Source organism: Oncorhynchus kisutch, linkage group LG3 (genome assembly GCF_002021735.2).
Source record: "Oncorhynchus kisutch isolate 150728-3 linkage group LG3, Okis_V2, whole genome shotgun sequence".
In the NCBI taxonomy this organism is placed as follows: domain Eukaryota; kingdom Metazoa; phylum Chordata; class Actinopteri; order Salmoniformes; family Salmonidae; genus Oncorhynchus; species Oncorhynchus kisutch.
This window is the reverse complement of record NC_034176.2, coordinates 20988882-21006395: the sequence shown is the minus strand read 5'-3', so window position 1 is coordinate 21006395 and position 17514 is coordinate 20988882. Positions and strand designations below refer to the sequence as shown.

General features: G+C 44.3%; 1 protein-coding gene, 1 long non-coding RNA gene and 1 pseudogene across 3 annotated transcripts; 2 read left to right on the top strand and 1 right to left on the bottom strand.

The window, feature by feature from the left end:
- The first annotated feature begins 1365 nt into the window (after window positions 1-1365).
- LOC109873318 (protein myomaker-like) lies at window positions 1366-7112 on the top strand (annotated as a pseudogene).
- A 349-nt stretch (window positions 7113-7461) lies between these two features.
- On the top strand, window positions 7462-8873 carry LOC116367251 (uncharacterized). Its single transcript, XR_004208343.1, has 2 exons — window positions 7462-7586; window positions 7881-8873. It is a non-coding gene; the product is annotated as an uncharacterized LOC116367251 (long non-coding RNA).
- A 1160-nt stretch (window positions 8874-10033) lies between these two features.
- On the bottom strand, window positions 10034-17462 carry LOC109877485 (tetratricopeptide repeat protein 16). 2 transcript variants are annotated; one of them, XM_031818841.1, is made up of 14 exons: window positions 17340-17462; window positions 15987-16177; window positions 15771-15861; window positions 15460-15603; window positions 15198-15298; window positions 14494-14623; window positions 14048-14262; window positions 13525-13817; window positions 12803-12944; window positions 12120-12285; window positions 11633-11769; window positions 11349-11420; window positions 11074-11233; window positions 10034-10822 (listed from the first exon to the last, which is right to left on the bottom strand). In XM_031818841.1, the coding sequence occupies exons 2-14, from the start codon at window positions 16175-16177 to the stop codon at window positions 10655-10657; spliced, it is 2010 nt and encodes a 669-aa protein (XP_031674701.1). In that variant the 5' UTR covers window positions 17340-17462; the 3' UTR covers window positions 10034-10654. The 2 variants fall into 2 exon arrangements, with proteins under 2 accessions (XP_031674701.1, XP_020325325.1); XM_020469736.2 differs by lacking the exon at window positions 17340-17462 and having other exon boundaries at window positions 15987-16451.
- Window positions 17463-17514: the final 52 nt, after the last annotated feature.

Genomic DNA, 17514 nt, shown 5'->3' with positions numbered 1-17514 from the left:
AGACTGGTGCTTTTCACAATATTGATCCACAATCATTGAGTAATAATTTGGGTAGTTTTCTACTCAAGATCCTAATTCTTCTGCAGTTGATGAGAACTAGATTTGATCATCTTCACACGTTTAACAGAATACCTAAGACATCATCAACACTAATGCATTTAGTATGCTATAACACATGATGTAGTTTATTGTTCAAATCACTTTTTCATTGGGCAGTTTCAGAATGTGAATTAGCATGAAAAAGAGTCTCCCCCTCATCAGTCTCTCCCACAGCAGTAGAGAGCTCTCCATCAATACACACACATTCACAACCACACACGCATTCACAACCACACACGCATTCACAACCACACACGCCTTCACAACCATACACATACATTCACAACCATACACACACATACACACACACACACACACACACACACACACACACACACACACACACACACACACACACACACACACTTGTTTTGGCCAGGAACAAGAGACAAGTCTCATTGGCTCGACTACCACATCACAAAACATACTTCACGGTAGACACACACACACAGAATCACTTATGAACACACACATTATATACACACAGACAGGCTGGAGGAGTGTAAATATTTACCCACTCACCTAGCTGCAGTCCAGGGGCCACCGAGTTGTGTGATGCCGGGTCAGAGTGGGTGGTGTGGTGGTGGTGCTGCTGTGATGTGTGTGCAGAGGGAGAGAGAGGGAGAGAGGTAAGGTGTGTGCTTTGCATCCCTCTTCCCCTCCCTCCCTCCCTCCCCCCTCTCCTCCCCTCCACCCCCTTCTCCTCCCAGCAGCAGGAAGAGAGTGGCAGTAGGGAGTGAGGAACGCCTACAAACAGGAGGCTCCCAAACGGTGCCAAGCACTGGGGTGCATGCCTCTGCTGCTGCTGTATGTGGTGGGGACTCTGTCCTATTGACAGGCCAGCGCAAGCCTGGCAGCTCAACTCTCTCTCTGCTCTCGCCCTCTACTCCACTTCGCTCCACTCCACTCGCAGGTCAGACAGAGGAGGATGTTGCTGTTTCCAACAGTGGGACACCCCCCCTACCCCCTCCCCTAAACCCCCAACCTCCCCTCCCATCACCCCTTCCCCTCATCTTCTCAGTTCCCTGAACATCCTTTCTCCCATTTCCTCTTCAGGCGCTGATATCTTGCCCTGTGTGCTTGTTTCAATGTCGAGAGAACACACCAGGAAGTAGTTCGTGATGAGTTTCAGAGCAGGACCCTACCTATCACTGAGGTGGATCCAGAATATCTAAGGCCCTATACATAAACAAACATTTCAATTAGAAAGCATTATGCATATCAAAGTTACAGATACGAAGAGAGTGAATGAAAAAGAGAAAGACGATGGAGAAAGTAAGAGAGGTTGAGTCTCTAGAATGTCTTGAGCAGCACAGAGAGAGAGTGAGAGACTGGGACTGGGAGGACCACCATGCCTGCCCACAACGTCTGCACCCAGCAGCCACATGTTCTCTCTGCTACGTTGCCTCTGTGTCTGCTATGTGCATTAGGATTCCTCTACTACGCTACACTGCTAGGCTTCAATCACATGCTCCATACAATCACACAGATAATCTATATATACAAAAGTATGTGGACAACCCTTCATATTAGTGGATTCGGCTATTTCAGCCACACCCGTTGCTGACAGGTGTAGAAAATCGAGCACACAGACATGCAATCTCCATAGACAATCTATTGGCAGTAGAATGGCCTTACTAAAGAGCTCTGTGACTTTCAACGTGGCATCATTCCAGTTCGTCAAACTTCTGCACTGCTAGAACTGTACGTGCTGTTATTGTGAAGTGGAAACGTCTAAGAGCAACAACGGCTCAGCCGCAAAGTGGTAGGCCATACAAGCTCACAGAAGGGGACCACCGAGTGCTGAAGCGCGTAGTGTGTAAAAATTGTCTGTCCTCGTTTGCTACACTCACTACCGAGTTTCAAACTGCCTCTGGAAGCAACAATAGCACAAGAACTGTTCATCGGGGGCTTCATGAAATGGGTTTCCTTGGCCGAGCAGCTGCACACAAGCCTAAGTTCACCATACGCAATGCCAAGCGTTGGCTGGAGTGCTTGCCACCATTGGACTCGAGAGCAGTGGAAACGCGTTCTGTGGAGGGATGAATCACGCATCACCATTTGGCAGTCTGACGGACAAATCTGGGTTTGGTGGATGCTAGGACAACACTACTTAACCCAATGCATAGTGCCAAATGTAAAGTTTGGTGGAGGAGGAATAATGGTCTGGGGCTTTTTTTCATGGTTCGAGCTAGGCCCTTTAGTTCCAGTGAAGGAAAATCTTAATGCTACAGCATACAATGACATTCTAGATGATTCTGTGCTTCAACTTTGTGGCAACATTTTGGGGAAGGCCCTTTCCTGTTTCAGCATGACAATGCCCCCTTGCACAAAGTAACGTCCATACAGAAATGGTTTGTTGAGATCGGTCAGGGCTCTGGCCTGCACAGAGCCCTGACCTCAACCCCATCGAACACCTTTGGGATGAAATGGAAAGTCGACTGCGAGCCAGGCCTAATTACCCAACATCAGTGCCTGACCTCACTAATGCTCTTGTGGCTGAATGGAAGCAAGTCCCTGCAGCAATGGTCGAACATCTAGTGGAAAGTCTTCCCAGAAGAGTGGAGGCTGTTGTGGCAGTGAAGGGAGACCAACTCCATATTAATGTCCATGATTTTGGAATGAGATGTTCAACAAGAAGGTGTCAATTTACTTATGGTCATGTAGTGTATATATGGTGATATACATAGGTCAGAGAGAGAACTACATATACTGCAAGTTGAGTGATATTCTCTCTCTCTCTTTCTCTCTCTCCTTCCTATAAAAGTGTAAAGTACGAGGCGTCAAACAGAGGAAATGTTGTGGAGGGTTAACAATACCCCTGAGGTTTGGTGTTGTGTGGAGAAACGGTCTGGAGACAGTATGGTTAGTACACACAGACAAGAGGAAACATTTTAGTTTTTTTCCCCTCCACAGGATGTTGGAAAATAAATATATACTGTTTCAGTCAATGACGCTCTTTCAGTGAGAGAGAGATTCTAGAATAAAAAGGTATATTCCTAAACTGAGATATAAACAATACTGGCATTTTTTTGGTTTTATTTACATTCATTTTAGTCATCATTTATATGTCTGAAATCAAATCTGAATTATAACACATTTTATCTGAATTGTTAAGCTCTATTTATTTCTGAGGTGTCTTTAACAGTTTATTTTAAACTGCCTCACTTCTCTTAAAATTATGTAAGCTATTGAGGTACCTGATAAATTCATTTTAGTCCATTTCAATGGTTATAGTTTTATCTTTTTAAATTCTCACCTACTTCCTCTGAGCTTAGAAGCACAGTGACTGCTCCTCTTCAGCAGGAGAGGAGCTGTCATAACATTCTCTGATGTCCTCTTGGCTCACAGCCCAAGTTTATTCAAGCTGGTACTGCTCTTTAGACAGACACATTCATGCTCACAGACAGACAGCCAGACAGATTGGCAGACCTACACATCATCAAGCACATAGACAGACAGGCACACACACACAATATAACTACATACCTACATACCAACACACACACACAAAGCATGCATGTGCCGTGGATATATTCTCTACATGGGAGTTTAACAGATAACTATTCTATACTCATACAGTATGTACACTGAGTGTACAAAATATTAGGAACACCTGCTCTTTCTATGAGATAGACTGACCAGGTGAATCCAGGTGAAAGCTACGATCCCTTATTGATGTAACCTGTTAAATCCACTTCAATCCGTGGGGAGGAGACAGGTTATAGAAGGATTTTTAAGCTTTGAGACAATTGAGACAGAGGTTGAATGGTCAAGACAAAAGATTTAAGTGCCTTTGAACAGGGTATGGTAGTAGGTGCCAGGTCCACCGGTTTGAGTGTGTCAAGAACTGCAACGCTGCTGGGTTTTTCACACAGCAGTTTCCTGTGTGTATCAAGAATGGTCCACCACCCAAAGGACATCCAGCCAACTTGACAAAACTGTGGAAAGCATTGGAGTCAACATGGGCCATCATCCCTGTGGAACGCTTTCGACACCTTGTAGAGTCCATGCCGCAACATATTGAGGCTGTTCTGAGGGCAAAAGGGGGTTCAACTCAATGTTTTGTATACTCTATGTATCTCAAAGTCACTTTCCAAATATACTTTGGATATATTCCCACAGCTTTAAAACATTTTTTTTAGTATTATGCGTTCACAGAGTTGACCAACTAAAACATCTTCTTTATTATTTGTAAAAGAACTGGAGGGCAGAAGGCAGAACTATTTATGAGCTAATCAAAAGGAAGCCCAGTGTTTTCTCAGATGCTTACAGGAAGTCCCTGGCAGCCACATTCCCACACTACTGTCCATGACTATGTTTAGACAGGGACAGAGCAGGGGTATGGGCCTGTTGAGGTGAAAGTAAGCATGATACACTTTCATTTTGTTTGCTTTCCCCCTCCTCTCACATTGCCCTCTCAACAGGCTCAATCCATGACCTTTAACCTCAGAATTCTGGGGTCAGCCCCTTTCCAGGGGCCATTACAAATTCCAAAGGCTGTACAGTGGGCTGGTATGGGGAGGCCAGAGACCAGAGACCAGTGGCACTGAACACCCACTGGGGTCCCCAAGCTAAGCCTGAGTGGCGTTCTGGTCGTGTGCCGAGTGCTAATGTTATATCCTGTCCTGGAATCTGAGGCATGAGGGTGTGTTCCCAACTACACTGCACCCCTTTGTGGTCTCTCATCAGCCCCACAGGGCAAGTGCAACCATTGAGGAGAGATGAGGACCACCACCAGCTAGTTCTAAGGGCGTAGCCCTTTTCTGCAATCAAATTACCAAATTGTCCTCGAGTGGCCTCATGGGGGAAGAGTGTTTAATATTTTTCATCATTTCATAATTAATAAACATTACTTAAAAAAACAGACAAAAATCTGGTGTTTCTATGTCAAACGTTTTGGTTATATTTCAGTGTTCTGTGATATATTTAAAGTGTAATATTCGGATGTAAACTCAAAATTGTAAACTCAAAACTCTATATCTGACATGGTACAGGTGTCTTATTCTTTTAAGCCCATAATCATGTGTGTGAGGGGTGTACTTTTGTTTGAAATTAGATTTGTATAAGACTACCAAGAAACACTCTGTGACCCTGATTTAGCACCCTGCCGTAATTAAAGTGCTCACCCTCTCTACCACTCTCTCTATCAACTCAATTAGATTCATGCACTATTTATATTCACTACTTCACAACTGCCTCTGGAAAAACATTGATCCATACAATACATACTAAGAAAAAGTTATGATTATCATTTTGATACTGAAGAAAATGCATTGTACAGACCTATGTACAGTCATATGTGTCATTTATTAGGGGCACATATGTTTACAACTTGAAGTGTGGGTCTACCTTTATGTTGCGTTTCTATCACTGCTAACCTACCAGAGACAGTATTTGTTGATGGCACTGTGTCCTGTCAGAATTGAAATGGACAGAAATTAAGTTACTGTGTAATACAATGGTACTAAATTTACCATGACCTACCTTGACCTACCATGACCTACCTAGATTTACCATAACCTACCTAGATTTACTATGACATACCTAGATTTACCATGACATACCTAGATTTACCATGACCTACCTAGATTTACCATAACATACCATAGATTTACCATGACCTACCTAGATATACCATGACCTACCTAGATATACCATAACCCTACCTATATTTACCATGACCTACCTAGATTTACCATGACCTACCTAGATTTACCATGACCTACCTAGATTTACCATGACCTACCTAGATTTACCATGACCTACCTAGATTTACCATGACATACCTAGATTTACCATAACATACCATAGATTTACCATGACCTACCTAGATTTACCATGACATACCTAGATTTACCATGACCTACCTGGATATACCATGGCATACCTAGATTCACCATGACATACCTAGATTCACCATGCATGTGATGGGCCAGGCCTCTCCATCATATGCTTCATTAAGTGTCCTGGAGTACTTCATTGTGTACGGAACAACCATCTCTATCTGGGTCACACTGATAGGTGAATATAAACAGTATTGTATCCTGACACTGTAATGGCCCATCCTCAGGGTGCGTTGTTAAGTGGCATAAAACTATGTTCAGAGGGCAAGGGCTCTGCATGCAATATCACTGAACAATTGTTTGGAAGAATGTGCTGTGTCTGTCTCCCATTCTCTGCTACACACACATACACACACTATATATTTTTATATTAGCTTCCATGTTTGGGGTGTTGACCTGTGCTGTGGGATCAACCAGGACCATGGGATCTACTCTGGACCAATAGGATCAGCAGTATTCATAATCACTGTCAGGGTTGTGTGAAGACAACTTATAATATGACTATGACAAACACTGATAACAATATGCCCTAAAATGGTCATATTTACAGTAATTTAATAGATATCTCATAATCTTGTCAATGCGAAATGTATACCAAAGTTTATACCTGGTTTTTTAGATACCGGCTAGCAACATTGCATTGATTATCTCTTCAACTGAACCTGTTATTCTAAACTGATCAGTTACAGAAAATGAAAGGGATAAAGGACCTCTACCAGAGACGTGTATATACCCAACTGGTGGGACCAGGATGCTGCGTCGGTGCCCTGACTCTGATGCTCCGGCTCTGATGCTCCGCTTCTACTTTCAGGTATCATCACAACGCAATCTCCCTCCTTCCCCTTTCCATTCACAACGAAGGCAAGCGTAAATGTCAAACCTAGTTGAGATGTGTTCGGATTTGCACAAGTGTGAACACATTGACATCAAAAAGTTGTTTTTTTAAATTATTGATTTGAATTAGGTTTACACAAGTGGGAATATGCCTATGTCCACAGTTTCTATCACCTGTCTATGGCTGTGTCCTTCGTGTTGCTGCTACCCAAGATGAACCGCTATGCAGGGACAGATGTCCCTGCCAAGCTCAGCTGCTACATCCTTTTTACCTCAACAATGCACATGGTTTCAGTGCTGGAAACATATTGCAGGAAGCGCAGAACAAGTTAATTTCAGCTTGTTCAATGAGTAGCTGAATTGTGCCTATACTTCACTTAGATCAGTTCTCTCCAACCCTGTTCCTGGAGAGCTACCGTCCAGTTGGTTTTCACTCCCACCCTAATCTAAATCAGATCAAATATTATTAGTCACATACACATGGTTAGCAGATGTTATTGTGAGTGTAGCGAAATGCTTGTGTTTCTAGTTTCAACAGTGCAGCAATATCTAACATTTAATCTAACAATTCCACAACAACTACCTAATACCCACAAATCTAATCTAGTGCACCTGATTCTAATAATTAGCTGGTTGATAAGCTGAATCAGGTGAGTTACAACTGGGGTTTTGCTCTCCAGGAACAGGGTTGGAGAGCCCTGACTTAGATAATAATTCACAGTGACTTCAATGGTGCTTGTACCAGAGCTGCCATGTCTACAGTTGAACAAACATACTTGCTAAATTGCTAGTCAGATATAATGTGCTGTAAGCGCCAATAGACACCTTTGTTTCTAAACTCAGCACTGAAAAATATTACTTGTCTCTTAATCACTTCTCTCAGTGTTTCACAAACTTGGTCCCAGGGACCCCAAGAGGTGCACGTTTTGGTTTTTGCTCTAGCACTACACAGCAGATTAAAATAACACATCATTAAGCTTTAATTAATTGAATCAGCTGTGCAGTGCTAGGGCAAAAACAAAATGTTCACCCCTAAGGGTCACCAGGATCGAGTTTGGGAAACAATGCTCTAACTTTTCTCACTCTGTCATTTACTATCAGCCACCCTTTCCTGCTTCTACGAAGGAGAAGGACAAGAAGACCCCATCTCTAACCATTTGGACCATTCCCACTGAACGGCCTTGGACACGGGTCTGCAGCTCACCAACTCTCTCTCTCTGTACAACCCACCTAGTACACCCGTTAAGAAAGGACTGGACTTGAGCAGCACTAAACCTGTTCACAAAGGACTGAACATCAGCATGCTCAAAGAACAGAATGGCTGGAAGTGACCCCACAAGACAGATACACTTTTATAAGTCAATTGGTCTTGGTGATGTCCAGAGAGAGAGCAAATAGAGAAAGATGTCATACAATGAAGGGTTACAGGGAAAACATATCTGCAAAGGTCAAGCCCTGTACTGTGCCCTCAAGGACCTGAAGAGTATGGCTGTCTCTTCCCCCTGTACAGAAAACAGGCGATCAGCCCTCTACTTCAAAACACGGGGAGACTGACAGGGAGAGTGTTCCTGAGGCAAGCCAGTAAAACTGACTGGAAAATTTGTGAGTAGCACAAACCGGCAGACATTTTATCTCTCCAAGATGAATAAATTGTCTATCAAACATTTCTCAGAAGGACCTAATGTCTGCTCCTCTCTCTGAGAAAGAAAATATGCAGTTAAATTTGGTTATGAAAATTACAAGATTGTGAAAGCACATTGTACTTGCTTCAATATATCCCCTAGGTGCCAAACATGTCATCTGGTGCATCAGACTTTTGAGTGTAGCGGAATCCGGTCCAGACGCTAGGCTGTAAACCAACTGCAAAACTTTAGAATGTTTTTGAGGCGGCAGGTATTTATTCCAGTAAAGTGAGTGACCAAGCAACTTTCACTTTATTTCTTTACTTTGCAACCTCACTCTCTTTAACCATGATGAACTATACTTTATATAATGCTTATTTATTGTAATGGGAAGGTTTGTAATTAACTGTTTCACTATCACGTACGTAAATATTTTTTGTAAGAAATATTTGAAAATAAAATGTTGATGCTTCATTTGATCTGATTCTGCATCCTTGAGCAAAGACCCCTCATGTGAATGGAAAATAACTACCTGTATTTAAGTAATTTTGTATCACCATTGATACACACCATGACTGGCAAATAAATGAAGCGGCACTAATCCACTTAAAGACCTACACATAATAAAACGGCAAGACTCCTACATTTCCCTTTCAGGACGACATAGTGGCGTGCGTTAGCTGCACGTCACCTGCTCCGAACACTACCCAAAGAGTTCAAACGTGTTCTGAATGTCTTAAGACAAAACAGATTCCAGCCAAACGTGAATGAAACTTCTCCGGTTCACCATTAATTATTTGACAGGGTGCCAAGCCACCAGCTCCTGTGCCCAGAGAAAGGTGTTTTTGTCTGGGGTAAAAACCTGACGGCCACTGGGATCTCCTGGACGCATTTCCCATTCCTGACAGGACAGTAACCTGAAACTTTTATTACGCGTGTGTGAAACACTTTTCAGCTCCTTTACGACCACCGTCTGTCCCAGACCACTTTGTTCAGGGGCTGCAGCCCACACACACACACACACACTGTCTGAGGGAGCTGAACCAGGCACCAAGCACCATCCCCACTGAGACACAACATTGTAAGGCGGCGGCCCGACCACGCTCTCCAAATGGAGCGACTGAAAGTCAACACCACATCTGAGGATTGACATCAGTCTGGGCATGGGCTCCGTGGTCGTCTGCACCAACATTGGACAGACACCATTGAGAAGATTTGGGTGGTATCTGGCGTACGGTGTATGAACATGTACTTTTATATGACTTTCTCCGCTGTTCCACTCCGCATGTGACTATGCCACTGCTCTCAAATTCTTATACCGGCAAGGGGAGCTTGAGGAGACTTTGTACTGTTCCTTCATTCTGGTCACAAATTAAGCCAAATTAAGTATTGTTTGTTCAGCAATTGAAATAGCTGGTATGGATGGATGGAGTGCATGTGATCAGCTACTGCTGGGGTGTTTTCTACAGGGTTGAGTGTCACAACTCCTTTCTCCTCCAATGTTACTACAGTGCAGGGAGGGGGCAGCTGCTTCGCTCTCAAAACAACAACTTCTCTCCAGTCTCCCATATACAATATGCTACAATCCCCAACTATTACACACTGTAAACCACTTTATTGCCACGCATAAAATATTTTAAACTCTAGATTTATTTACAGGACCAGTATGAATTCAATCTATACAATTGTCTATAGTCTGGATAAATATCTTTTAATTTGGCAAAACATACTTTTCAGACAAATTTCCAACGCAAAACAATCTGTTAAAAATAAAGATTTACTGTATACTGTTAAAAGAAATTGCTAAACAGACAATGGTATTAACATTCAACTAAATTCTCAAGCTTATAGAACCGACACAATAGAGCTACAGTACAGCATCTCCATCCTTTATGTCTGTCATATCAATGAACTGCCCCACCTATTCCCTTTTGTCATACGCCCTTCACATGTCTCCATATGCCTGTTAATCTATGGACATAAACAATACAAAAACTTGAGGAAAATACCATAACAAAATCGTTGTGCCCTGACAATCTAGATGAATGGATCAATTAAATAAATCCAAACAGGTGAGGTGGAACTATGGAAAATTGTGCCTCTACTGACACCTATTGGATTAAGAACATTATGGTACCATCACAACCTCTACATTACTATGCCCACACTCAAGCTCAGAGGGCTGAAGAGCAACAGTGGACCAACAGTTCCACAATGTCAACCAAACAGTAGTAAATACCATAGTGTTACTGCTCATTTGGAATTCACTCCAAACCCCCCAAACTTCCTCCAGTGGTATGGCCTGTCCTTTGAGCCCAGTGCAGATTGCTCCTGTTCCACTGTGCAGCCGGGGGACAGACGGGGCCCGTCATAATGTAGAGGCTGCCGCCATTCGAGGGCCAATCGCACTGCTTGCTTCACCTGGCACAGCCAACACAGGAAGTGCACCTTTGGTCAGTATGAGAGATGCTCTCAACGGGTGGAAGATCCAAATAAAACAAATACTGATCAATGGTGAATGTGAGTGGAAAGCATGAGCGTTTTATGTGATTTGGTGAATTAGAGGTATGGAAAAGAGAGTTTGAATTGAAGGGCTTTATTGAGTGACCTCATTAGATGAGGTTAGATGAGTTTGTCTGTCCCAGTGTCTGGATGTCTTCCTGGTCTCGTACCTGCTGGTTGATCCTGACAATCTGCTGGTATACCTCCTGCGGGGCCTCACAGGCTTTAAGAGGCTCCGCGCCCTGGTCGAACTGGTCCTCTGAGGATTGGCTGTCAGACTGGCTGTCTGCGTCATGTGACAGGGTTATCTTGTCAAGCTCACTGCACATTCTGGGGAAACAGGTTAAGGAAATCTGTAATTAGCATCCACCACAGTTAGTTTGTACACTTTGGGACTGGTGAACACACCCATATTTAGCCTATGAAAGGACTACAAATCACTTACAATTGAGACTCTCTGTTGAAAAAGCTTATTTGTAGTCCAGGAGAAGTCTTCATCTGGACCTGTGCAACTGCCCTTTAAACAAAATATGTCAAAAACATGAAAGTACTTGAGGTGTGCTTAATTTAGCTTGGATTCTGCACTTTGGGAACTATTCCACTGGTTATATTGTACCTGGCAAACTAAACCAAGTGAAGATGAAGTATTGGACATATATCTTTCTGACTCAGGTCTGACCTGTTTAGCAGTAACAGGGAGGGGTTGCAGACAAACAGTGCTAGCCTAACCTTAACACGGAGGATGCAGATTGTTTGCAGGCCTGGATGCTGTCCATCAGCTGGGCTTTGACCGTCCTGGCCGTTTCACTGGACAGAATATCTGACACGGAGCAGCCTGGGAATAGACTCAGCAGCAGAGGGACCACCTACACACAAACACACACACGGACAGATTTACTACAGCAGTCAGTTCTGCACCGTGGGAGTTCCGCACCACTTTATGAAACATTTATTACATAAAATGAAACGTTGGTTAAAAGAAAGAATCAACCATTCATGTATTTATAAAAAAACATGTTTGGTTTCCCCCCAACTGCATAGGAAACAAGTAGTGAGAGCTTTGTACTTGCATAACTAGGGCCCTTCGTATTTCCTGACAAAGTCACGTTAAGCCCTTGCCATAAAAGCTCAGAATATCTGGTCCATAGTTTTTGTAGAGGCCAAAGTTAGTTTTATGGATAGAGTGGATGAGACATATAGGCGTTGAGGGTCTTGCCTGATCATTAGTGGGGTCCAGGATGAGGGTACTGATGGCATCCTGCTTGGCCCCCTCAACGTTGGGCAGTTTACTGTGGGCTTTGGCTCGGTTCTCATAGTACCGGCTAACTCCAGGGTTATAATTGATGGCCTCAGAGAACTTGTCAGCTGCCTCCTGGTACTTCCTGCGGTGAAGACAAGAAACAGTAGTGTGGATGATAGACAGACTCACCGGTCCTGGTCACAGTGTATTCCCAGGGTGTTGTGGATGAGACTCACCGGTCCTGGTAGCAGTGTGTTCCCAGGGTGTTGTGGATGGGACTCACCGGTCCTGGTAGCAGTGTGTTCCCAGGGTGTTGTGGATGAGACTCACCGGTCCTGGTCGCAGTGTATTCCCAGGGTATTGTGAATGAGACTCACCGGTCCTGGTCACAGTGTATTCCCAGGGTGTTGTGGATGAGACTCACCGGTCCTGGTAGCAGTGTGTTCCCAGGGTGTTGTGGATGAGATTCACCGGTCCTGGTAGCAGTGTGTTCCCAGGGTGTTGTGGATGAGACTCACCTGTCCTGGTAGCAGTGTGTTTCCAGGGTGTTGTGGACGAGACTCACCGGTCCTGGTCGCAGTGTATTCCCAGGGTGTTGTGGATGAGACTCACCGGTCCTGGTCTCAGTGTATTCCCAGGGTGTTGTGGACGAGACTCACCGGTCCTGGTAGCAGTGTGTTCCCAGGGTGTTGTGGATGACAGCGAGGCGGATCCTAATGACCTGGTCATCAGGAGAGATCTCCTTCGCCTGCTGGTAGTCAGCCAGGGCAAACTCCCACTCATCCTGCTTGAAGAAACAGTCTGCACAAACCACAACCACCTTTATAAATATCTGAAGTGATGTGTGCAGTCTACCCAGATGCACTCATTCCTGAAATTGGATGTTATGGATGTAGGCATAGCCACGGAAAGTAGGAGTGCTGAGGGTGCTGCAGCGCCCCCTGATAATCCGATTATTATTAAAAAATAAAAAATACACAAAATTTGTGCCCTGGCCCTTTTTTACTCAGGTCTAAGCGAACAAAAATAGCCTGAGCAGTGCAGGGCGAAACATTTCTCAGCACCCCAACCTCTAAACATCTTCCCATGGCCATGGATATAGGTACTGACTTTATGCATTAACGTATTCAAGTTGTATGAGGAGATATAAAATCACATCACCAGTCACTTCAAACACATTCTCTTTTGATCTCAGAGACTCCTGCCCACCATCTATAGTTACACAATATTGTTATTTCACTGGGCCAGACTTCAATTGCACCTTTTTCAAGAGGGAGCCCACAGCCTTCCTCACCTAATTTCACCTCAGCCAACACACAGACATACCTCACTTCCCTGATCTTACCCTCCTCTATTATCCCCTCCACTCATTTCTTCTCACCTCCTCTGTTGATGTAGAGGCCACTCTCCTCCTTCTGCTCCTGGATGGCCTTGTTGAGCAGCAGGACTGCCTCTGTGTAGAAGCTACGGGAGAAGCACTGCACAGCAAAGTCGTTGTAGGTGAGCACCAGCTGGACCTGGGCCTCTCCCTGCACGGCCCTCCAGTCTTCCTGGGTGTGTCCGCTCAGCTCCGACCCCTGGTCTCCCGCATCTCCAGCCTCACTCAGCTCCACAGCCAGGACCAAGTCCTCAATGGCAGCAGTAAACTCTTTCAGCCTGCGGTACAGAATACCCCTATGGTGCAAAATACTACATATTAGTGGATAATAGACAGTATGTAACCTCATTTACTATAGATTGGTAGAGAAGCTTCTCCTAACAGGTACATGTAGATGTATAGCTCTTCAGTGGTAGCAGAGAACGGTATGGTAAAATGGGGTCAGGCATGTATCAGATAAACCACAGGCCTAATCAACCACCTTGTTTGGTGTATCAGAACCTGATAAATACTCTGCCATCAACACCTGAAGAGGTAGTGCCGCCCAGTCTCAGGGCAATGCTCCAGGGCTGTGTTGATCTTGGACAGGGCCTCTGTGAGCTCCCCTGCCAGGGCCCTGCTGACGGCCTGCTGCCTGGCCCTTTCACTGGCCTCCTCTAGCTGGCCCAGCAGGGCACCTGCCTCTGGGCACGACGGACTGAGAATCAAAGCGGACCTCAGATCATGGTAGCACATTTTTACCTGTATAGAGAATTGTGCTGTCATTACATTAGATTGCATGTAAATTAGACTTTTGCTAATTTATATAGATAAAAGTGGCAATGACGTCACGTGTTGAGCTAGTACATAAGCTATTTATCCCTAGGGTTAAAACTAGAAATCGCCACACCTTTGTTCTTTCTAGCATGGTATTGTCAGATATTGCCCAGTGTTTAACACAGAGGTAACGGAGTGTGAGAGTGTACTACTGACCTGGTTGAGCTGTTTGTGGAGCCGTGCTCTGAGGGTGAACAGATCTGCGGTCTGAGAGTCTGCCTCCAGCCAGTTACTGACCAGCCTCAGACAGTCAGTATAGCGGCCCAGGGCCGTCAGACATGCCAGGCTATAACAGCAACAAAGGGGGACACTTCAGTGGTTCACACTTTAAATCTTAGGTGAATAGCACCATCACATGGCTGTACAAGGTGTCTGTCTATCTGTAGAGACGGCTGAGGTCAAAGGATCTCACATGACCTCCTAATGCCGCGTCCACACAGGTTATTGCCGTACGGTACATTTGACGTAGTCTTCACAATTCAAGTGCCGCATCACAGCAAAAAGATTCACACCACACATTAGCAACTTCTTCTGTGGTTTACTACTGACACCGCGCGGCAAAGCAACACACAAGTTTAAAAAATCCAACGCATGCGACACACTGCACGCAGTGCCACGAACCACAACCTAGTCCCGCAGATGAGTCGCAGCAGTGCAGATTGCCTCCCAATTAAATGAATGGACGTCTGCCGGAATTTGACAGAGTTTTACAGTTTGACGCAACCGGTATGCACGAGGCGTTAGGCAGATAACATATTGATAAAGCCAAAGAAAGTGTTTGTAAATAGAGGAAACAGTAATACATCTATTATTTTTATGCACATAGCTCTCCATGTGAATAACTCGTATTTCACACTGACCTCCTCATGTGATATGACCTGCAGCTAGGCTTGAGCTCAGCAGCCTTGGCAAACGACTCCAGGGCATCCAGGAACATGCCCTTATCATACAAACATTGGCCCTGTGGAATGGACAAGATTTTATGTATTACAAACTGTTTTCAAGTGAAAGCAAGAAGTATTTCAATAGTGCTGGATGCTTGCTTGACTGTGTAGGAATGATCATCCTGTTTGCATCACACAGCAGGCCGCTTTGGGGGACATTCTCCCTCCTCACTCTCACCTGTAGGTAATAGATGAAGGCCAGACGTGTGTGTAAGGTCTTAGCCTGAGGCTCCAGGAGGCAGGCATGCCTGTAGCTGACGACTGCAGACTGGAAGTCACATAACTGTAAATAGGCCTCCGCCTGGCTCACATAGAGCTGGGTCTGGAAGTCAGGAGACGTATGACAACTTCAGACAATTCTTTCAGACAAATCAAACTATATTTCAGTTAAACAATCAACCTCACTCCCATCTGTTCTCCTTCCAACAGCAGTTACTGTAGATATTCAGAATCATTTGGTACTTGATGTCAATTTATGTGGTTCTGTACCTGTTTCGGCTGAAGATGGATAGCTTTGGTGAAGAATGTCACAGCCTTTGAAAATTGGGACTCTGCCATTGCCTCTTCTCCAATCTCATAGCTGCAAATTGATAAATATAGGTGAGTGACCCTTGGCAAACTCATCTTCAGAGATCCTATTGACATGTGATCAAAGTAATACATTGTCAACGAAGCTGCATCAACCTGTTGCCATGTCAAACTCACTGTTCAATGGCTTTGTTTGTTAAAATGTTAATGAGATCAGGCCGGTCCCCTCTCCGGCTTTCAGATGATAGGAAAATGCTGCTGGACCCAAAGAGCCGGCAGATGGCATGTTTACGCCGCGCCTCCACGAGCACTTCCTCCGACACAGCAGTGGGGAACAAAACCCTGTCGTCGTCGACCTGTTGGTCCATCTTCAGAGCAGGAACAGACATGCCTTATATTATGCAGCTAACGTTAGCTAGCAATTTGTTGGCATTCATAGCTAATGTAGGGGATCGCAAAAGTGCCTACTTTATAATTCTAACGTACCAAAGTATTTGCATATAACAGGGTAGTTAGCTACTTAGCTATTAGTGCGAAAAGTTTCTGCAGTTGTTTTTCTCTCTTTGCTTTCAGTCACTGTTGAGAGCGCCATGTAACCAAGGGAACGAACAACATGTGCATGAGCGGCTAGTGGATTTACCACGCCCATTCTGTCTGATTGATCACAAGCTTTTGTTACATAAATAATTACAATTGTAATGTTTTGAGAAGAATTTCGAACTTTAACCTGAAAGGCAAAGGAGAAGCAATTTATTTTACTCGGCCCAAAATCGGTCCATAAAAATAGGCACACGAAGTGAGTAATTTTTGTATGACAGTCAAGGAGAGAGTGGGCTGATTCGATTATGCTGCGCTCCGGGGACCCCTGTAATAGCGCTCGTGGCGTGCAAAAGCGGGAGTCGCGCCCTTCTCAAATCGAACAGTAATCTGCTCCGCTCAGAAACACACAATATCTATTTTATATTACATAAATGTTCGAATTAATTTTCAAACTAGTTTTCATTGAGAAGGCAGATGAAGTGTTTTTTCAAAGGAAATCAGGTGAAAGAAAATAGCATCCTTATCATTACTCCTCGTGCTTAATTACGTACATTTGGTTTTGAGGCAATTTTGCCGCGGTCTTTGAACGGGGCTCCTGGCACACGCCCAGGAGGCGGTCCGGTTCGAAGCGAATACAAACAACTTTCACCCGGGTCAGATTAATCGAATCCCCTTCATAGTGAATTTGGTCAACAACAATTGTTATTTGCTAATTTCCTACATTAGGCGTATTTAATCGAATATACGTTTCGTAATAGTTAGGTTGTTACAAATACACTGGAGTGGACGCACGTGGCATTTAGGCAATAAAAAAACGATTACTTGAAATGAGAAGTGTGCCTGTTGTCAGAGCTAGATAGAGGATTTTTAAGCAATAAGGCACGGGTGTGGTATATTGGCCATATATCACAAACCCCTGAGGTTCTTTATCGCTATTATAAGCTGGTTACCAACGTAATTACAGCAGTATAAATACATGTTTTGTCATACCCGTGGTATACGCCAAATAGTTCATCTGTGTCGTTTACAGTTTCAGCAAATTAAGCATGTGGGCAAAGCCATGTACGAGCTAGCGAGATCCTATTGGCGCGTTGTAGCATATATTTGCATATTTCCGTCAGGGAACGCCTTCCCTGTGAAATGAACGAAACTACGTCATGGGAAC